The 22911-nt window shown below is 44.2% G+C and overlaps 2 protein-coding genes across 2 annotated transcripts; one reads left to right on the forward strand and one right to left on the reverse strand.

The window, feature by feature from the left end:
- Positions 1 to 1139: 1139 nt before the first annotated feature.
- LOC139265267 (probable G-protein coupled receptor 148) lies at positions 1140 to 2364 on the forward strand. The gene has a single exon (XM_070882211.1). It carries the CDS (start codon positions 1165 to 1167, stop codon positions 2224 to 2226), a length of 1062 nt encoding a protein of 353 aa, XP_070738312.1. The 5' UTR covers positions 1140 to 1164; the 3' UTR covers positions 2227 to 2364.
- A 14662-nt stretch (positions 2365 to 17026) lies between these two features.
- LOC139266205 (probable G-protein coupled receptor 148) lies at positions 17027 to 18082 on the reverse strand. Its single transcript, XM_070884035.1, has one exon. It carries the CDS (start codon positions 18080 to 18082, stop codon positions 17027 to 17029), a length of 1056 nt encoding a protein of 351 aa, XP_070740136.1.
- Positions 18083 to 22911: the final 4829 nt, after the last annotated feature.

A 22911-nucleotide genomic window follows, 5' to 3' on the forward strand; every position in this document is an offset into this window, starting at 1 on the left:
TGATTTTGAACACCTCTATCAAATCTCCTCTCACTCTTCTCTGCTCCAAGGAGAACAATCCCAGCTTCTCCAGTCTATCCATGTAACTGAAGTCCCTCATCCCTGGAATCATTCTTGTCAATCTTTTCTGCACCCTCTCTAAGGCCTGCACATCCTTCCTAAAGAGCGGTGGTCAGAATTGGACACAGTACTCCGGTTGAGGCCCAACTAGTGTTTTATACAGGTTCATCATAATTTCCACGTTTTTGTACTCTATACCTCTATCATGAAGCCCAGGGTCCTGTGAGCTTTTTTAACTGGCTGGCGTTCGGGTGGGAAACCCTCCCTATACGTCACGCGCATGCTGTGGAGTTAAACCATCACAGTGTGTTGGGAAACCTGAGTTTCCCGCTGTCTCCCGGGTCACCCCGCACCATGCGGGTGGGACCCGGGAAAATTCAGCCCATTGTTTTAAAAAACAAACGTGTTCATCTGCACCATCAGAAGTGGCTAATGCTGTTTCGTGCTGTTCAGGGAGAGGTTGTTTAGTTGCTGTTACTCATTCAGAGGCTGATTTAAGTAAACCAACCCTTCTGTTCACTGGCATTGGCCAGGTAAAGTATGTGTCCAATGAAGTGTCAAATCAAACAATTAGTCATCCAGCTTATGACAAAGGAAGTTGCCGTGAATCTCTGCTCGACTGGGAGCGACAGTTATTGGTGTTGTGCTGTAACTGAGGATACTACACTTATTCTGTGTGAAGATCATTGTTGAAGACGTCCATTGATTTTCACAAGAATGAAGATAAATCCGGGAGACGCTAGAATAAGTCTGAATCCCTTTGCTGTCTTTAACTTCTGTAGGATTGACTTCTACGCATGTGGTTCTGAAAACTGAACAGGACAATACAGTATATTGGAACTGATTTTATGCTGCATCGAGAAACTGAGTGAAGAATGGTTCCCATTTCATTTGTACAGAAGGATTTTTCTTCTTCATATTTGGAGAATATACAGCTTTGTATATTGCTTGCCTCTGGTTGCAGCCATAATCCGCAGTGACCCAGATGAGACTTTAATCAAAGTTAGAGAGTTGAGTTGGCTGAAGAGCTTGGAAAGCGATGCTACACCGGATACAGGCAGACACAGATCTGTGAGATCATGAGCTCTCTTCAAGCAGCACAGAATGAATTTATCTAAATGTGAACATTGTGATTCCAACAATGCGATGTCTCCACAGGGTGAAGAAGTCGTGACTGTGCAGTTCTCTGCAAATGCCTCCCATCCTGAGGACCTTCACCTTCAACACAAAGTTATCCAGGCATGGATCAGTGCTATGGGGCACTCCAAGACAGATATTTTGATGATTCCCCTGGTAATCTGTGTCTTTGCCTCTCTGCTGGCCACTCCTCTGGTCCTGCTGGCCATCTTTTCAAACAACAGCCTTCGTCAGGAGACCAGGTATCTGCTACTTGCCAACACGTTGGTTAATGATTTGATTTATTCAATACTGAACACCTTCATTGACATCCTTAACACTGCAGGTATAGGAATGCCTAAAGTAATTTGTGAAACGCTTTTGTACGTACTAACGGTGGCTTATTGTAATGGGATTCTGACAGTCACTGCAATGGTGGTGGACACTTATGTGGCTGTTGGTTGGCCCCTTCACTATACCTCACTTTTACCCCATTCCAGGACTCTTAAGATCATCGTTTGTATATGGATTCTCTCTGCCGTTGTTCCATCCGTCATTTATATAATAACACTGGGAACTCAACAGAATCCGTTCTCCACACTGTCGATTTGTATATTACCTTTAATATTTGTGTTCTCTGTCCTTCGAAGACCTTTGTTAAAAATTTATTACAGTTTCACAATCATTTATTTTCTGATATGTTTAGTGCTGATCTTCAGTTCCTTTGTCATGTTATACTGCAAAACTAAAACATCGGGGATATGGGCTGGCAACTCCAGGGCAAGGCAGACTTACATCATCCATTCAGTGCTGTTAGTTTTTTATTTCTTTCCCCTGATTGTGCTTGTGACAGGGGGTATACTCCAAGAACTGGACCTGATTTCCTATATGACAGAACTCTGGATCACTCTGTCAATGGCGAACATGCTTATGATGATACCCAAGGCAGTTTCCCCATATGTTTATGCACTGAGGTACCGAGAAGTCACCAAAACAATCCGATCTTTAGCAATGCTAAGGCACGTTAGGCGAGTCAATCCCACAGGTTAGTACATTAGACTGAGCAAATCTGCTGATGTGTGACTCCATCGAGCAAAGCGTTTTGTTTGCTATTGTAGGAACAGCACCCAGTAAAATTGCCAAAGGGTTGCCTTCAAGATTCGTATGGGGAATTACCCTATAAACTGGCTGAGGGTACACTTATAGTATGGAGTTCAGCTGTTGAACTGAGTAGTGGGAAGTAAACAGTGAATACAGGCTTTTAAGCGATTAAGTTGTAAAGTCATTATCCCTTGCTCGGCTCAAGAGAAGAAGCTCTTAGTGAGTCGTAAACAGATCACGACCCCTTATATTTGTGTGAGTCTCTTTGTTAAATAGGTATTATAAGATAAAGGCAGGTTGAAAGAATGGAACCAACCTGTCTGGAAATTCATGCTTCAGTAATTTCTTGTTGGGGGTGATTGATTGGGCGAGCCCTTCTGAATGTCAGTCACTCAGTAGAGTTTTTCTTTGACTTTGATAAAAGTAGCAATCTTTCTGTGTTAATCCGAAGAAGTCTTTAATTTCCTCAATTCTTCTTCTGTCGGAAGTTTTATCTAGCAGATGTAATAGATATCCTTACAAGTACAACATACCTTTAAGGGCAGATTGTCAGTTTAGAAGCTAAATTGTGACTACAGCAGCTGTTCAGGCAGTGCTAAGAGTGTCATTTAATTGCGAGTAATCTAAGAGGGAAGACTGCTGAGATACTGCCACTCATGTAAGGAGCCAAAGATTCAAGTGAAACAGATAACCCCGTTGCAAAGGGGTTCATCAATGCAACACTCCAGAAGCTAATAACTGTGTCCCAGGAAAGCAAAGAGACTGACCAACCATGCCGCGCGTGAGGGTGAGGTTGTGTAAGCTCTGAACATTGTTAATCACACACACAAACTTGAGCTAGTTGATAGACTAGTTTTGAAAAGCTGTTAACTTGTCAGTTATCTAAGGAATTACTGCTAAAGTAAAGTGACCAATTTATAACCTCAGACTTTAGAAACTGCTATAGTTAATACTCAGCATCTGTTGGTGCAGATTTATAGTGATGCATTGAATTGCCTGTGTAACCTTTGCTACTCATTTTGTTAACTAACTGTCCGTTAATGATTTTCTACTGAACTGCTAGGTAATATTTATGTATGTCTATTAAGTGCTCGTGTACCCAACTTTAAGTTAGTGATTTGTGACCAATAAATAGCGTTTAGTGCGTGACTTGTGGTCTGGCTTCTTCCTTGATGATTTGGCAAGAAAGAGTTCATTCACTCACTCAGAAGTTGGAGGGTAACCTAACAGAGTGTTAGTAAATTAAATTCATTTTGATCCGAACTGTTTTAAATGTAAGACAGTTTGACGAGCCAAGTCAGGCATCACTCATCCCTAGACCTATGCTTGGAGGTAAGCCCCCAGACAGTTCCTTGGGGCTCAATTTTGCCCAAGCCCGTTTTCTGACGCATTGCCAGAGTTACGCCTGTTTTTCTAGGCCAGAAATGCACCAGAAATATTTTGCCAAATTTTTCCTGATGTATAATTCAAATTTGGCGCCGCGCAGCGTGCCCAGTCGCCTCAGGGGGCGGAGCCTGCTGTCTGTGCCAAAAAAATGATGCCGCACCTTCTGCGCATATGTGGGAAAAAAAGTGACGTTTTTGACGTTATTTCAATGGATGCACGTGCGCAGTACAGCTTCGGGTTGGCAATCGGCCATTTTTAAAGAGCCAGTTGTGTGTGTGACAACATTGAGTGCTGTGTGAGAGCATTGGAAAAATCTGAGCTGGATTGGTTCTTTGTTGTCTCTCCCCAAGGTCTGTATGGATGAACCACACCCAGGTCTTGTGACTTCTCCCCCCGCCCAAACTTATTGCAGTCTTGTGACTTCTCCCCTTCTCCCCCCCCCCCAAACTCATTGCAGTCTTGTGCCTAGTGCAGCAGCCTTCTGATCGGCACCTCCCTCCTCCCCCCGAGCTTGTTTTCCAGCCGAGCCCCTGTGTCTGGGCGCGGGGCCGATTTTGACGGCTGACACTATGACCCTCCAGCTCTGCTTGAAGACCCACGGCGGTGGCATGTGAGTAAAAAAAAAATGAAAACTTCAGAAATCCAAGAAACTTCCATGTACTCCGTTGAAAGGTAAAAGAAGTTGAACTTTATTATGGATATTTAAAGTGTTCTTGACTCCTTCCAAAAACGTTGATGAAAAATAATGGTATCTTTCAGCATCGATTTCTCAATGTGCGCTACTTTCTGTTAACTCACCAGAAGGTTTTTCAGGAGTGGCCAGATATGCCGACCTAGGATTTGGGGGCAAACTGTGAAAAATTATGAAAACTGGAACAGACATGAGGGAACGTCAAAAAAACCTAACCTAGAAAAATCGTAACTAAAGCAGTTACTCCGGTGCAGATTCCAATGGGAAACTTTGAATTAAATACTTACACCAGAAAAAACGGCACACGCCAAAAAAAAACGGCGCAAATGACCTGGGAAAATTGAGCCCTTTGTGAGGAGTGAAAGGAGTGTGCTAAGGATATTTCTGGTACCTCAGCATTTATTTGTCAGGATGTCAAAACCCAGCTTCCTTACACTCTGTTCCTGTGTGCGCGATGCTTCATATAATTATTTTAAGCCTTGTGGGGTAGAGTTTCCACTTGAGGCGCAATCGGCAATCCGGGTGAAAATTGTGCTCAAAATTGTGCTAGTTTTCCAAAGTGAAGTTAAGGTTCAAGTTTCATTCAAACTCCTTTGTCTAATTATAAACGTAAAATCTTCCATGAACCAGCGCAGTGGATAGCATTTTAGAAGATAAATATTCTTTCCCGCCTTGCATTAAAAAATATTTCTTGATATATTTAAGAGTGGTAACCTGGTGCAGTTGTATTAATACAGCTAAAAATGGCTTTATCACAAAAAAAAATCAGCATTTTTAATAAGCGTGTCTAGTCCACCACCTGTGAGTAACTCAATTTTAAATAACTGAATATTTGAGCCTGGATTGCCCGGTGGTGCAATGAGTCTGGATCTCAACATAGTAAGGATGAGGACGAGTATCTAGGATAGTATGTTTCGAGCTTAGGAGGAATGAGAGAAAAGTGCAGAGTAGAAATTACCACAGTATTATCGATAAGCTGAAAGAAGGAAGAAAAATTGCAGTGAAGAGCTGGCTTGGAGGGATCGGCTATCAGATAATATGCTTTTCCTTATATCCTATCTAGGAGTGTGAGGTAATTGCTAGAAAAGGCTCTCTTTATATGGGAGCAAGACTTGAGCTTTATAGAAAATTGACCTGTCGAGGCGGTAGAAAAGGTCGGCATGAAAAAGGAAGACAAGATCTTGGAGGCAACTTTTGCAATGAAGGAGATGTGGGAGTTACATTTGTGGCAAGAGAAGACAATAAGACCAGGAATGTTGATCAAAGAAGGACTATGCGTGAAGTTATCAAACTTTACAAAATATGTGAAAAACAAGAGATTTTCCCGGCTCCTTCAAGAGGCTTGCAAAAGACAAAGATGTAGTGATTCAGCCATTACATTGCAAGACAGTTCGATCATGAGTGCAGGTGGCCTTTGCTATGAAAAAGGACTGGAGTGGTAGGGAGGACAGAGCCCTGGGAAACTCAAAATTAATGGGAAAAGAGTCAGTGGGTGACGCACCAGTCACAGAACAGATTGAACAATTTAAGAGGGAACTTGATGAGCATAAATATATGATGGAAACTTGTTTCGACTTGTTTCGAAGTGTGTGGTACCAGACCAAGTTGAATTCTTTAGAGCTATTCAGGGAAGTGACTTTTAATTGACCAAAGTGTTCAAGAGCAGAGTGATCATGGATTAAGACAGAATTTGCTAGATGATGATTGTTTTAAGAGCTTACAGCAACTTCCATAACTTTAGAAAGTACCGATGTAAGGGCAAGAAGAAATCTTGATTGGTTAAAGAGTGAATACATGAACATTTCCAAGGAGAAGGGAAGGTGGACTCAGAGCATGAAAGATTGATGAAATTACTTTTGGAGATACACATCTTGAGGATAGTTGGAAGTACTATCAAGACTAACTGTCTTATTGCAATTCAGAGAGTACAGGATCTGACAGAGATACAGCTTAATGTTGGCCATATGGTCAAACATTATTGAGTAATGCTTGGAAGCTCTTTATCAAAAGCATCAAGATGAGTTGGATGAGAGAATGGAGCCAAAAGGTCAGTTTTATAATCGAGATAGCAACTCTCTTTGACCAGAAGATAAAGTAGAAAGAATAAAAGGGAAACTAGAAAGGTGAAGAAACAGAAAGTTGAAACTTGGTTTTAATAAGAAACAGACGGTAAAGCCAAAATGATTGGCAATGGAAGCGGACAGAATCAATATTTGAGGAGAGACTTTGAGTATTGCAGGTTAAAGCAAAACGATGAAGCAGTAGATGTGAAGTTATGGTTCTGGCTGTCTCAGAGGCCGTGGTAAGTTTTAAATCTTTAGATTGTTCATGATCTCAACAAGGAGAAGAAAAAGAAAGGATGGGGGACATTCCTGCTACAGCATCAGAGAAGATCAGCACATCTCACAACCATTCTGGCAGTGGTACAGTCACAGGTTTACAATATTTGGTTTGCACCTGCTGTTGCAGTTGATGATGAGGTTGTCACTTGATGAGGAACAGATTTCACTAATCTTAAAACTTCCACCAGTGGCTTCAGTGCTGTGTAAATGAGTGGCAAATTGCTTGTACTGTTGTGTAAGTTCCATGCAGATTGATAAATGTGTGAGTTACCTCCTGAATTACATAGAATTACATCAAATTTACAGCACAGAAACAGGCCATTCGGCCCAACTGGTTTGTGCCGGTGTTTATGCTCCACACAAGCCTCCCCCAAATCCTACTTCATTTAACCTTATCTGCATATTTATCTATTCCTTTCTCCCTCATGTATTTATCTAGCTTCCCCTTAAAGGCATCTATGCCATTCACTTCAACAACTCCATGTGCTAGCTAGTTCCACATTCTCCCCACTCTTTGAGTAAAGATGTTTCTCCTGAATTCTTTATTGGATTTATTAATGACTATCCTATATTTATCACCCCTAGTTTTTGACTCCCCCACAAACGGAAACATCTTCTCTACATCTACCCTATCAAACTCTTATCATTTTAAAGACCTCTATTAGGTCACTGCTCAACCTTCTCCTTTCTAGAGAAAAGAGCCTCAGCCTGTTCAGCCTTTCCTGATAGTTATAGCCTCCTAGTTCCGGTGCCATGCTTGTAAATCTTTTTTGCACCTTCTCCAGCGCCTCTATCTTTTTTGTAATATGGAGTCCGGAATTGTGTATAGTACTCTAAGTGTGGTCTAAACAAGATCCTACACAAGTTCAATATAACTTATCTGCTTTTCAATTCTATCCTTCTCGAAATGAACACTAGTGCTTTGTTTTTGTGTGCCTCTAGATGCCTTTGCTCCTCTACCCGATTTAGACTCGTATTTGACAAGGAGTAAGTGGTCTCCTTATTCCTCCTACCAAAATGCACCACGTCACACTTACCTATATTAGTATACAGTAATACAGTTTGTTTTGAACAACTATGGCATAGTTCAAAAGAGTATTGTTCAAAATGTCTGAAGAGGCAGCATATTGGTGCTAGAATGGGAGGACACAGGTTTGTCCAAAGAATAGATCACAGAGGTGCTTCCAATGTCAGTGATACCTATCTTAGATAACGATGGTAAATTAGTTGATGCCTGGATCAGACCAGAGAGCTTGAAGAAGTATATTCACGAGAGGAATCCCCCACATAATCCGTTCTTGATCTCAGAGGCCAGGTGCGTCTCCAAGGCAGAGAGTGAAAAATCACTGGATGGATCACCTAACATCAATCTAATACTTTTTGGCACTGGCCTGACACCCACTCACTTGTGATGTATGTTTGAGAGATTAAAAAACAGGAAACAGAGAGTAGTGGTGAATGGTTGTTTTTCAGATTGGAGGAAGGTATACAGTGGTGTAGGGTCGGTTCTAGGACCACTTTTTTTTTCTAGCTATTAATGACTTGGATGTGGGTATACAGGGCACAATTTCAAAATTTGCAGATGATACAAAACTTGGAAGTATAGTGAACCGTGAGGAGGAGAGTGTTAGATTTCAGGAATACATAGACAGGCTGGTGAAATGGGTGGACATGTGGCAGATAACATTTAATGCAGAAAAGTGTGAAGTGATGCATTTTGGTAGAAAGAATGAGGAGAGGACATATAAACTAAATGGTACAATCCTAAAGGGGGTACCGAACAGAGAGGCCTGGGGGTAGATGTGCACAAATCGTTGAAGGTGGCACGGCAGGTTGAGAAAGCAGTTAAAAAAGCTTACGGGATCCTGGGCTTCAAAAATAGAGGGATGGAGTACAACAGTGTGGAACTTATGATGAACCTGTATAAAACACTGGTTCGGCCTCAATTGGAGTACTGTGTCCTATTCTGGGCACCGCACTTTAGGAAGGGTGCAGAAAAAATTGACAAGAATGATTCCAGGAATGAAGGACTGCAGTTATGTGGATAGACTGGAGAAGCTGGGATTGTTCTCCTTTGCACAGCGAAGATTGAGAGGAGATTTGAAAATCATGAGGGGTCTGGACAGAATAGATAGAGAGAAACTGTTCCCATTCTCAGAAAGGTCGAGAACCAGAGACACAGATTTAAGGTGATTGGCAAAAGAACCAAAGGCAGCATAAGAAAAAACGTTTTTACGCAGCGAGTGGTTGGGATCTGGAATGCACTGCCTGAAAGGGTGATGGTGGCAGACTCAATCTTATCTTTCAAAAAGGAGTTGGAGAAGTATCTGAAGTTAAAAAAAATTGCAGGGCTATGGTGAAAGGGCAGAGGAGTGGGACTAGCTGAGAGTCAGCACGGGCTCGATGGGCCGAATGACCTTACTCCATGCTGTAACCATTCTATGAATCTATGATTCAAATGGAGACAGAAAATGAAAAAAAGAGGACTATTTGAGTAAAGGTGGTGTCCCTAGATACATGGATGTAACTATAAGTCACTCATTGCCAGAAATTTGATCTTTGTAGAATGAGATACGCTGCTGATTTTACTGCTACCCAATCAAAATCTGCCATAGAGTACAAAGCACCATCTGAAATTATATAGACTAATCCACCCGATACATCATCACTTTCAAGATGCCTGGTGCATTGGGCGTTGGCACACAGAACAAAGCCACCTGTAGCTCAGCAACAGTTGGTGTTAAATTGTTCAAGTAATGGGTAGTCTCCTTAAGATGGGGGAGGGAGGGGGTCAGATTGACTTAGGGGGAACCTTGTCTTATTTTATTCCTGGCCTTGGAGTGCTTGATGGAACAATGTAGGTGGAGGTTTACTCAGCATCTAACCAGTGAAGATTTGGCCTTGGAGTGCTTAATGGGGCAATTTAGAAGAATCTTTACTCTGTATCTAATCCGTACTGTAGCGTGATGCTGACACTGGGTGTAAATGATGTCTTCCATTTTCCAGCACAGACATTAACCCAAACATTTTTTTTAAAGGAAGAGCAGCGGAAGGGATAGTTCCATTTCATTCGGGCATACAGTAAGCATGTACCATTAAACGTAAATTGTAATGGAACACTATATTCCGCTGTGTCACATTTAATGGTACATATACATATTTAGTACATTTAGCAACATATTTATTGCTGGATGCATGTGAGTTTGCTGATATTGGTTTGCAGAAAGTTGTTGAGGCCAGTTCGTTAGATATATTCAAAAGGGAGTTAGATGTGGCCCTTACAGGCTAAAGGGATCAAGGGGTATGGAGAGAAAGCAGGAATGGGATACTGAAGTTGCATGATCAGCCATGATCATATTGAATGGTGGTGCAGGCTCGAAGGGCTGAATGGCCTACTCCTGCACCTATTTTCTATGTTTCTATGGATGAAGTTCAACGCACACAAGCCCTTTTAATTGGACAATTAGGGATTCGCTCTCTGGCTACACATGAATTTTGTTATAAATCTATAACTTAGGATTCAGATTTTTGGGACAGTAGGACGAGTTCTATGCCAAGATTGGATTGTACAGGATGAGCAGACTCCATCCGAACAGAGCTGGGAGAGTAACTGGTTTTATGGTGAAGGGTTTAAGCTAATATTGGCAAGGGAAAATCTAGACATTGAAGCTGAAAGGAAAGCAAAAGGGGTAAGGTATAGAAAAGGTATAGAGAAATAAGAGTGTTTTAATGAACAATTCAGAGAGAAGAGGGACTAAAAAGAGTAAGATTGATAAACCGACAGAGGCAGGTTTGAGTTGTGTGTATTGTGAATACAACTGGTGACCTAGAGACACAAATTACAATGGAGCTGGTTATCATCATCATAGGCGGTCCCTCGAACGAGGATGACCTGCTTCCACACTAAAAGGAATGAGTTTGCAGTGAGATAATAGCGTTAACAGACATGTGACTCAAACTAAGGCAGGGCTGGAAGCTAAACATTCCTGCAAAATATTCAGGAGTACTAGAGTAAGAAAAGGGAAGGGATCGACTCAGACATTCCATTACAACACTACAATATAAAGATAATAAAGCAGGTAATTAAAACGCTGTATCTATTTGGTTAGAGTGAAGGAATAAGAACGGAACTGCTAAAAGAAAGAAAGAATTGCATTTATATAGCACCTTTCACGACCACCAGATGTCTCAAAGCGCTTTACAGCCAATTAAGTACTTTTGGAGTGTAGTCACAATTGTAACGGGGAGTATATTATAGACCACTGAACACTGGAAAGGAGATAGAGGAAACGCTATATAGACAAATTAGAAAAAAATGCAGAATTAATAGGGCTATAATAATGAGTGGCTTTAATGATCCAAAGATAGACTAGGGTTAAGTAATGTAAGTGGCAAAGAAGTGGAGGAGTGTCAATAATGTGTCCAGGGCTGCATTCTAGATCAATATGGGAGTGAATTCCCACCAACGTTCTCCTGCTCATTCCTCTGTAACTTCAGCGGATGATTCGCAGAAAAATCTGGCACTTCCGTGGCTCTTCCACCGAAGTGCATGACATGATGCAGTATAATGTGGATAAATGTGAGGTTATCCACTTTGGTTGCAAAAACAGGAAGGCAGATTATTATCTGAATGGTGCCAGATTAGTAAAAGGGGAGGTGCAACGAGACCTGGATGTCATGGTACATCAGTCATTGAAGATAGGCATGCAGGTACAGCAGGCAGTAGAGAAGGCAAATGGCATACTGGCCTTCACAGTGAGGGGATTTGAGTAGGAGCAGGGAGGTCTTACTGCAGTTGTACAGGGCCTTGGTGAGACCACACCTTGAGTATTGTGTGCAGTTTTGGTCTCCTAATCTGAGGAAGGACATTCTTGCTATTGAGGGAGTGCAGCAAAGGTTCACCAGACTGATTCCCGGGATGGCAGGACTGACATATAAAGAAAGACTGGATCGACTGGGCTTATATTCACTGGAATTTAGAAGAATGAGAGGGGATCTCACAGAAACATATAAAATTCTGACGTGATTGGATAGGCTAGATGCAGGAAGAATGTTCCTGATGTTGGGGAAGTCCAGAACCAGGGGTCACAGTCTTAAGGATAAGGGGTAAACCATTTAGGACCGAGATGAGAAACTTCTTCACTCAGAGAATTGTGAACCTGTGGAATTCTCGACCACGGAAAGTTGTTGAGGTCAGTTCGTTAGATATATTCAAAAGGGAGTATGGAGAGAAAGCAGGAATGGGGTACTGAAGTTGCATGATCAGCCATGGTCATATTGAATGGTGGTGCAGGCTAAAAGGGCCGAATGGCCTACTCCTGCACCTATTTTCTATGTTATGATGGTCGAGTAGGAGGACCTCATTGAAATTCAGCCCCTCTATTTTTAGCCCAACATGGCAGGAGACAATGCTGGAATTAGTTCTAGGAAATGAAATTTTGCTACCCATATCCTATTCCACACTAAGTTCAGCTCACCTGTAACTCCTGTTCTCCTTGACCAACAATGGCTTCCAGTCCCCCAATACCTCAACTTTAAAATTCTCATCCTTGTTTTTGAACCCCTTCATGACCTCGCCCCTCCCAATCTTGGTAACATCCTTCAGTTACAAAATTCAATTTAAGAACTTCCCCTGCTGGCATTTGAACATAGAATTGCTAGTCCAATGCCATAACTATGTGTATTTTCTCAGTTTCCTGCCTGGTTTCGTAGATTCAAACCCACATCATCTCCGTGTGAATTCCTACTCAGTTCAAACTCCCGCCTTTATCGTCTCTCAGCACAAACTCATTCCACTGGTATCTCACTCAGTCAGCCTCTCACAACTCAAGTCGCCTCTCACTGCGCTCTGAAATTTTATATTGGCAGGATTCTGCCGGATGACTCACCTGACTCCTGTGCAAATTTACTCCTGTCTTTGCTACACTCTATTAATCAATAATAATGAAAAGTATTTCTATCCATGTACCTATTGTATGGTTCCGGTTTTCAGGTTTAATCAATAAAACTCCACAAGGTAGAAAAACTTGAAGTCATTTATTTCGGTAGCACAAATAAAATTGGAAATAGGACATTCTAAGCACAGCATTTCTCTTCACTACTATAAGATGTTTTGGCACAGCTCCATGGAACTTATTCCGTGCTAACAACACATCCTAAGGTTTGTTTCTTTCACTCAACCAGTTTTCAGTGGTAAAAATTTAGAAATTGAGAAGCATTATGGACAATGAGTCGTCACCACGGCAACTGCTCAAGTGGAGCCTGAGGAGTTTGAGAGTCAGCTCCACGGTCGTCACCACAGTGACTGTTAGAATTCAGGCTCAGTGCAGTGGAGTCCAAGAGTGAGCTCCATAATTGTCACCACAGCAACCGTTAACCATTCAGGCTGTGTTCAGGGGAGTCTGAGTGTGTGCTCTGCACTCATTACCACAGTGACTGTCAGCCATTCAGGCTGAGTCCGGGTGTGTACAGGTGTCATTTTTGCTTCTAACCTGTAAAGGCAGTGGGCAATGGCCTTATTACCATGTATCTGTGAACGGGGCTTCCCTCAGTAGCTCACAGGCTTTAAAGTATAGGATTATAGAAATTTATGGTACATAAGGAGGCCATTTGACCCATTGTGTCTGTGCCGGTTAAAAAGAGCTATACAGCCTAATCCCACTTTCCAGCTCTAGGCCTGTAGCCTTGTAGGTTGTGGCACTTCGGGAGTGCATATCCTGGCACATTTTAAATATGATGAGCATTTCCGTCTCTACCACTCTTTCAGGCAGTGAGTTCCAGACCTGCAACACCCTCTGGGTGAAAAAAAATCCTCTCAAATCCGCTCTAGTCCTTCTACCCATTAATTTAAATCTATGCCCCTGGTTATTGACCTCTCTGCTAAGGGAAATTGGTCCTCCCTATCCACTCTATGGGCCCAAGTTTCGGGCCGTACCTAAAATGGCGCAGCCCGGACCTGGACGCCCGTTTTTCGCGCCAGAAGGTGCGCCTAAAAAAAACCAACCTATTCTCCTGCTCCCTGCAGGTCCTCTGGAGCTGGGCGTGGTGCAGCACGAGCTGTAGGGGTCAGAGCCAGGTCCCTGCGCTGAAAACAGTGCCGGGACCTCTGCACATGCGCGCTACAGTGGGCATGCATGTGCAGTAGCTCCAGGCGGCCAAAATTATGGGAGGGGCCCGAAGCACGCAGCATTAAACCCTGGCCGAATGGCCTCACTGGGGCTGCGTAGATAAGGCTCCTCCCACCCGACCGGACCCGACCCCTGCTCTTCCCCCCCCGGCGACCCGACCTCCGCAACTCTCTTTTCCCCCCCCCCCCCCCCCCGGACCTCCGCGACTCTCCCCCCCCCCCCCCCCCCCCCCCGGACCTCCGCGACTCTTCCCTCCCCCCGGACCTCCGCGACTCCCCCCATGGGACCCAACGCCACCTACCTGTAAATCCAGCCCGAAGTCTTGGGCCCGGCCATTTAGCCTCCTTCTCTCCCTTCCCCCTCCCTCCCTCCCTCCCTCCCTCCCTCCCTCTCTCCCCCTCCCTCCCTCCTCTCTCCCTCCCTCCCTCCCTCCTCTCTCCTTCCCTCCCTCTCTCCTTCCCTCCCTCCCTCCTCTCCTTCCCTCACTCCCTCCCTCCTCTCTCATTCCCTCCCTCCCTCCTCTCTCCTTCCCTCCCTCCCTCCCTCCTTCCTTCCTTCCCTCCCTCCCTTCTCTCTCCTTCCCTCCGTTCCCTCCCTTCTCTCTCCTTCCCTCCCTCCCTCCTCTCTCCTTCCCTCCCTTCTCTCTCCTTCCCTCCCCTCCCTCCACTCTCCACCTCTCCCCCCGCATCTCCCCCTTCTCCCCCTCTCCCCCCCCTTCTCCCCCTCTCCCCTCCTCCGCCCTCCTCCCCCTCCTTCCCCCTCTCCCCTCCTCTCCCCCTTCTCCCCCTCTCCCCTCCTCTCCCCCCCTTCTCCTCTCCCCCCTCCTCCCCACCTCCCCCCCTCCCCTCTCCTCTCCTCCACCCCTTCTCCTCACCCCCCTCCTCCTCCCCCCACCCCTCCTCCTCCCCCCCACCCTCCTCCTCCTCCCCCCCTCCTCCTCCCCCCCCACCCCACCCCCCTCCTCCCCCCCCATCCCACCCTACCCACACCCCCCTCTACCCCACCCCCTCTACTCCCACCCCACCCCCCTCTACCTCCCTCCTCCCTTCTCCCCCACCCTCCCTCTCTCCCCACCCTCTTCTCCCCCTCCCCCTCCCCTTCTCCCCCTCCCTTCGCTGTCAGAAACACAGACACTGACAGACAGAGAGTGAGAGACACACACACAGACAGACAGAGAGATAGAGACACTGACAGAGACACACTGGGGGGGCCGTCCCAGCATACTGTTGGAGGACTCCCGGTGCTGCAGTCGGTAAGTAGAAAATGTTTTTTTTTTTATTTTTTTTTATTGATTTATTGGTTGACTTATTGACGTATTTATCATTTATTATTGATGATGGCTCTTTATTTGTAAAACTGAAGTGTTTAATGTTTGTAAACTTCCCTTTAAACCCACTGCCGCCCCCCCCCCCGCCCATTCCCTATGCCTAATTTGTAACCTACGCCTGATTTTCTAAAGTGTTGACAAGGTTTTTTCTAACGTATAAAAATCTTCACTTACTCCATTCTAAGTTAGTTTGGGGTAAGTTTTCACTGCCTAAACTTTGAAAACAGGTGTAAGTGGCCGGACACGCCCCCTTTTGAAAATAAATTCTGTTCCAAAGTGAAACTGTTCTAACTGACTAGAACTGGAGCAAACTAAATGCCGAGAATTCAAATTTCTAAGATACTCCATTCTAAACCAGTTGCTCCAAAAAAACAGGAGCAACTCAGGCCGAAACTTGGCCCCTATGTAGGCACCTCATAATTTTATATCCCTCAATCAAGTCTCCCCTCAGCCTCCTCTGTTCCAAAGAAAACAACCCCAGCCTATCCAATCTTTCCTCATAGCTAAAATTATCCAGTCCTAGCAACATCCTCGTAAATCTCCTCTGTATCTTCTCTCGTGCAATCACATCCTTCCTGTAATTTAATGTGACCAGAACTGTACACAGTATTCTAGTTGTGGCCTAACTAGTGTTTTGTACAGTTCAAGCATAACCTACTGCAAAAGGCTCACAGGCTTTCAGGGATGGGGAGCCTGGGGCGGCAGCAGACCACATTATTCTTGTGGAGCTCCTGCTCCACTTACCTTTTTGGGTGTCTTCTGCTGTACCGCCAGGTCCCACGGCTCATGCTCCGCCCATTATGTACACAATAGGAGCCCCTATTTGCAGACAGTATTTAAGCTCCCCCTCTGATTTAGGCAGGCACACCGGCTGCCCAGCATAAGACCTCAGGAAAAATGGCTCGAGTGGGAACGGGGCAGTAAGTTAACCACCACAATTTTTAACTCTGCTACCACCCTGTTTCTAGAGGGCAGAGGGAGTTAAAATCCCCCCCTCCCGCTGAAGAAAAATACTGATAAACATTGAATTTGGAGTAAAGGAAAGATTATTAATAATAATGCACACCTAAAGCATCCCCAAAAACACTCAACCTCCAAAACATCAAAGTTACCCCCCAAAAAGTCAATCCCCCCGCCCAAATCATTGAGCCCTCCTCAAAAAACACCAACCCAAAAAAAATCAAATCGCATCTTTAGCCTTCAGTTGTAGAGATTTGTCCACCAAGACCTCCGATTGGAAACCTGGTTGTCAGAAGCACTGAAGGCTGAAACTTAGGCCTCTGTGCCCATATAGAATACAGACTGAATACAAGTGCTTCACAAAAAATAATCCACTCCTGTTGTGTTGAACGAACTCTGATGAGGTCTGTAACATGCTATGATTATTTATCCCTGCGCTCCGACACTCAACGTGTGCCCTCCATAGATTTTTTTTAAGTTGAGAAACCGAGGTAAAGGGCTAAGGCCCAAACAGAAGATATGGTAGATCAGGACGTAGTGATTAGGTGACACCAAACTTGGGTTTTGTAAGTCTAAAGATTTAACTTTACTTTAAGATGTTTAAAAATGTTTTAAGCATCTTTTGGGCATGTTGATTGCTGACATCATGCAGAGCATAAACACCAGCATAGATCAGTTTGGCAAAATGGCCTTATCCTATGCTGTAAATTCTATGTAAATCAGAAGCCACCACTGCTTGGACTTCAGATATCTCGCAGGCAGGATCTGCAAAATATCAGTTAGCATTAAGCCAGGATGCACTTGGGTACTGTGTAATGTAGTGTGGAATGTGTATTACCTGTGTAAAATCCTGTTCTCAGTACAATATGGAAATGATAAGGGAAAGTAAAGACTCTCACAGTCATGTAGCTTCTTCTTACAGCGGCCTTACTTGAGCTATGGCCTTCAAAATGAAGAACGATCGGATTGTGTTTGTGATTTCTCGATATCTCAGCCCATAGACATAAGGGCTGACTGCCTTTGGTAACATCAGTATATTATTTACCATCACAATGATCCAGACTGCTGACTGCAACCTAATCGAGTGCATCTCATAAAGCACTCCCCCTGCTACCAGCAACACCAGAGGTGAGAAGTAAACAATTAACAACACTGAATGGATGAGATAGGTCTGCCTTGCCCTTGAGTTTCTAGCCCATATCCCCGATGTCCTAGTTTTGCAGTATAACATGACATAGAAACTTGAGATCAGTACTAAACATATTAGAAAATAGAGTACTACAATACCATAAGAACTTTTCAACAAAAATGTTCCAAGTGGAGTGGACAAAAACACTAAAGGCCCTGTACACATCGATAACAGGGAGAATGGATTCTCTTGTGTCCCCAGTATTATTATGAACAGGACAGAAGAAAAGCTGACAGAGAGAATCCATATGCAGGCGATGATCTTAATGGTCCTGGAATGTTGTAAAAGTGAGGTATAGCGAAGGGGCCAACTAATTGCCACGTAAGTGTCCACCACTGTGGCAGTGATTGTCAGAATCCCGTTAGAATAAGCCACCGTTAGCAAGAACAAGAGTGTTTCACAAACTACTTTAGGCATTCCTACACCTGCTGCATTAAGGACGGCAATGAAGGTGTTCAGTACTGAATAAATCAAATCATTAACCAAAGTGTTGGCAAGTAGCAGATACCTGGTCTCCCGACGAAGGCTGTTGTTCGAAAAGATGGCCAGCAGGACTAGAGGAGCGGCCAACAGAGAGGCAAAGAGACAGATTACAGGAGGAATAACTAAACCATCCATTCCCCAGTGTGGCATATTGCGAAACCATTCCTGCACCAGGTTATATAGGACACGGCGTTCTGCAAGATGGGAGGCATTTGTAGAGAATTGCACAGTGATGATTTCTTGCCCCAGAGGAGACATCTCATTGTAGGAATCACAATTTTCACATTTAGATAAATTCATTCTGTGCTGCTTAAAGAAGTTCACGATTCCGAGGATTTGTGTCTGCCTGTATCCAGTGTAGCAATGGTTTCCAAATTCGTCAACCTACTTAATGCTCTGACTTTGGCTAAAGCTTTTCTTCTGGGTATTTGCTACAGGGTTACTGCAGATTATCTCTGCAGTCAGGTACAGGCAATGCTGTAAACTCTCCAAACATGAAGAAAACAAATCCTTCTGTACAAATTGTCAGGAACCACTCAGTTTCTGCGTGAGACACAAATCTAGCTTCAAAATATTGCCCTGTTTAGTTCACAGGATCATGTACGGAGAAGACAATTCTGCAGAAGCTGAAGACAGCAAAGAGGTCAGACTTATCCCAGTGCCACCCAAAGCCATTCCATCTACATACCGAGCGTCATCGTCCTCTTGTGAACATCATTGATTGCGATCCTTACTGAGAATGGGCAAATCCTCATGGAGAGAACAGCACCAGATCTGTCGCTCTCACTTGTGCAGAGATTCACTGCAACTCATTGCTGTGTTTTCCCTCCTCTGCGATATTATCTTTGACTAACTGTTTGATTTGATACTTCAGTGAACACACACAATACATGGCCAATCCCAATGAACAATATGTTGTGTTTACCCAGGCCAGCCTGTGAATGGACATTATTTGGTTCAGGACCCATTGATAAAAGAAATTTGCCACAAATATAAACTAGCATAATTAGTTCTATGAGCAGGCTACAATTTTGCAATTTCAGAACCAACTTGTGCAAGAACATCTCATCAGGTGACCGATTAATGACATGCACAAGCTGGATAAACCCTGGTGTAAAAACTCGATTGTGCCCGAAAACAGGCGCAGGTTGAGAGGTACGGTAAGTACTGCAGATGGGAGCAGGAAGTTACAAAGGGATATAGACAGATTAATTGAGTAGGCAAAACTGTGGCAAATGGAGTTCAATGTGGGGAAGTGTGAGGTCAAGGGTTACGGGGATAGTGCAGGAAAGTGAAGTTGAGGTAGAAGATCAGTCATGATCTCATTGAAGGGCGGAGCAGGCTCGAGGGGCCAAATGGCCTACTCCTGCTCCTAATTCTTATGTTTTTATGTCATCCAGTTTGGACCCAAGAAGGTCAAATCAGAATATTGTCAAATGGTGAGAAACTAGGAACTGTGAAGGAGCAAAGAGATTTTGGTGTCCAGGTACACAAATCACTAAAAGCTGTCAAAAAGAAATCAAAAAGGCTAATGGAACATTGACCTTTATCTCAAGGGGGCTGAAATACAATGGCGGAGGAAGTGATGCTTCAGTTTTACAGCGCCTTGGTCAGACCCCATCTGGTGCACTGTGTTCAGTTCTGGGCACTGCACCTGGCCTTAGAGATGTTTAGCGTAGATTCAGCAGAATTATACCATGGGTTAAAGGGTTAAATTATGAGGACAAGTTGCATTAAAAAAATCACAAAGCATTCAGGGTAATATTTGAGAACTGAGATGCTGCCTCTTTGATGCTCATCGACTGAGGAATCAGGTGCACAGATGGCGCAGTGGATGGCTTATCTTCATTGCGTGGACTGAAAATGACTAATGCAGACATACCTTGTGTACCAGAGTAGCTGTGTAAACAGCTCTAAGTGAGAAACTTCTTAATTGCAGACAAATTAATGTGCTTCGGTGATGCAGAACCAGCTGACTGAAATTATTCACTGTGCCAGGTGACTGTGACTCTTCCACTGAATGGTCAATTTATTGGGTAGATCTTTATGCTGTTTATAAAGTGTTCCACGCAGCAGCCCCCACAGCGCCAACACAATCCAAGACCCTTAGAATGAGAGGGAGGTGTTTCTGGTCAAAACAATCACTTATTTATGTCCATTTTGTTTAAACGGCAACATTTCTAAGTGCCTTTTATACTTGTCCACAGTGTCGGTGCTCTAACATGCAGAGCCCTGGATTGCAAGATAGATATTCTACCAGCAGGTAACCAGTGCTGCCCTTAATTCCTCTTTAATTCTGGTTACTTTTCTGTGGGAAATAATCAAATATTCTGCAATGCAGGGGCAGACTGAGTCAAACGAGCACTGCCTCCTGTAGTGGGGAAGAACTCGGTAACAGGTACCGAAGAGCAGAGCACCCTGAAGGTCAGAGTATGATTTAGAGGGTTGGTGACCATAGCCGTATACCACAATGACTCACTAGCTAGTGCTCAGGGTCCAGGAGTGGTTGCTGTGACCTAGAAACCTGGGATGAGCGGTGTGCTGCCATTGATGCAAGCAAGTTCCAGTCCATCGGGTTCTTTAAATCCTCACATTGAGTTGATCTCAGGAATTTGTTGAATGTTAAACTTTTTTTTTAATCAACTTCTTTGGTTAGCTGCTTCAGTGGCCTAATGCAGGCCCAAACAAATGCCCTGGTCCCAAGCAGGCCCCAAGTTCTGGTAGCTCCATCCTATTTGTGCATGTCTTCTCTAATTATAATCTTGTGTACTTAGAGGTTTGAAAAGGGTTGTTCTTCGCACGGTTGCCTCGTTGCTGGATAAATCCCAAATCAGAATGAGATACTTTATTATCAACAACTTAAGATGTAAATTAATGCAGCATGAATTTAAACTTTATAGAATTTTGGCCTCTAAGACACCAAGGTACCATGGCAGTCCATGAAGGCAGAAAACTTGGACATCGCCTGGTTTAGTACTAAGTGATACAGATCAGAAGACCCCAGCTCCAGTCTCTCGCCAGTGCTGTGTAGGGTGTTCATTTTCCACTCTACTTTGATTCATAGATCTCGGGAATTACAGGAAGGACTCCACGTAACGCAAAGTTTAGGCTTAAACCCAACTTAGTTTATTACACAAAAACCAACCAAAAATTACAGAACTAGACTTCTTAGAGATTGATCGAAGACATACAATCACCCATCCAGCCAGTTGCTGCTGTTGTCGATTGTAGGCTCGTGGAGCTCGGGAAGATGTTGAGTCCCAGCTGCATGCTTCTCTGCTTGTCTCTCCTCCTGCTTCTGTTTCCTTCTCATCGTCTCTCTCTTCTTGGTCTTCTTTCCGTTGTTCCCCTTCGTGGTCGTTGAACCTTTGACCTGTCATTCTGAGGTGTTGTTCGATCTGTTGTTCTGAGGTGTTTTACTTCAGTGAGCTCCTTCATATATATCCATTTGATTATACAAGTTTCCTGCTGAGCTGCTTCTAGTTGATGCGTCTGGATGAGTCTTGATGGCTGTGATGATGGGTCTGGGTCTGTTCAGATGGTCACAATTCGCACCTCGTTAACTGTTGCTTCCACCACTCTGTGCATGGAATCAGCAGGGCAAAAGATAACTCCTTATCTTTTGTGCCTCGCTATCCAAAAATGCACGCCTTGTGGGATCTTTGTGGTCCTGGTTTTCGCAGACTTGTAGTCTCCAAAGGGAACTGTTTTTTCCCCTCTGGCCAATTAATCCATGGGCTTCTCTGCTTGATTTGATCAAAACCCTTTGTCTCAATGTTAATCAGAACTCGCTCCTGACCGCAGAAATTGTATTAAACAGTTATGAGTCACCACCTGCCCCAGGCTGGTGCTCTTTCTCCCACCTAACAGTCCCACGGGTTTTTGTTTTAAACCATTTTAGTCCGTGGCCTCTTGCTGTGCCTTGATCACGAAACGTGTAACCCTTATAGCTGCGATCACTCATCTCAGCTGGGGTTGCAGTGGGGATGCAATAACTAGCCTCAGTTTCCCCAGACTCGAGAGGGGAAAATGAGCCAGGGCTCCCCCTCGTGACCACAATCCCGTGATCCCTATTGGGACGCAAGTGTGGGTGGGCGGCAGGTAAGAACGGGAGCTGCTGACCCTCACTGCCTTGATTCACAGTTGAAGAATGGCTCCTCGGGCAGGGAAATCAGAGGCCCGTGAATCCAGCAGCAATCGTGAACATTCAAAGTTTGCACCATCTGTAATTGATGTGATAGGTCTGCTGAAAGAACTGACCATAACTACAGGCCATCAATATAAGACAGCCACCAAGAAATCCAATAGGGAATTCAGAAGAAACCTCTTTACCCAAAGAGTGGTGAGTATGTGGAACTCGCTACCACAGGGAGTGGTTGAAGCAAATAGTATAGATGCATTTAAGGGACGGCTAGACAATCATATGAGGGAGAAGGGAACAGAGGGTTATGCTGATAGAGTTAGATGAGGAAAGACGGGAGGAAGCTCGAGTGAAACATAAACGCTGGCATGGACTGGTTGGGCCGAATGACCGGTTTCTGTGCCATATAACCTATGTAATCCTATGTAAACTATGGGGTCATTTACCGCATTTGTGCGGCTGGCGGTGAGCCTCAAATCAAATGTTAGAAAACTGCGGCTAGCACGTCCGTAATTTCCCATTCTGGGCGCTCGTGGGCGAGGCTCGCCTCTGGCAGCTCAAACACTTTAATATCATTTCCCCCCTCTCCCGCCCCCCCCCCTCCCTCCCCCCGCAAAAAAAATGGCTGTGGATGCTGGGATAATTGGAGCTTTCAAGACTGAGATCGATAGTATTTTTGTTTTGCAAGACTTTCAAGGGATATGGAGCAAACGCGGGAAAATGGAGTTGAGATGCAGATCAGCCATAATCAACTGACTGACGGAGCAGGCCCGAGGGGCTGAATGGCTGACTCCTGCACCTATGTGCCTTTGACTAATTTTACTGACATAATTAATGGCAAATTACTCAAGTGCTCCGAGCAAGCACACTATTTTTATGGGGGTAAAATTTGTCTTGGGTGACATTGAAGTCAATACAAAAGGAAATCAGGTGGAGTGTAAAATGGGTTGCGGATCTGCTCTCACCCATTTTACGCTATCACCCACGA

Source organism: Pristiophorus japonicus, chromosome 6 (assembly GCF_044704955.1).
Source record: "Pristiophorus japonicus isolate sPriJap1 chromosome 6, sPriJap1.hap1, whole genome shotgun sequence".
In the NCBI taxonomy this organism is placed as follows: Eukaryota; Metazoa; Chordata; class Chondrichthyes; family Pristiophoridae; genus Pristiophorus; species Pristiophorus japonicus.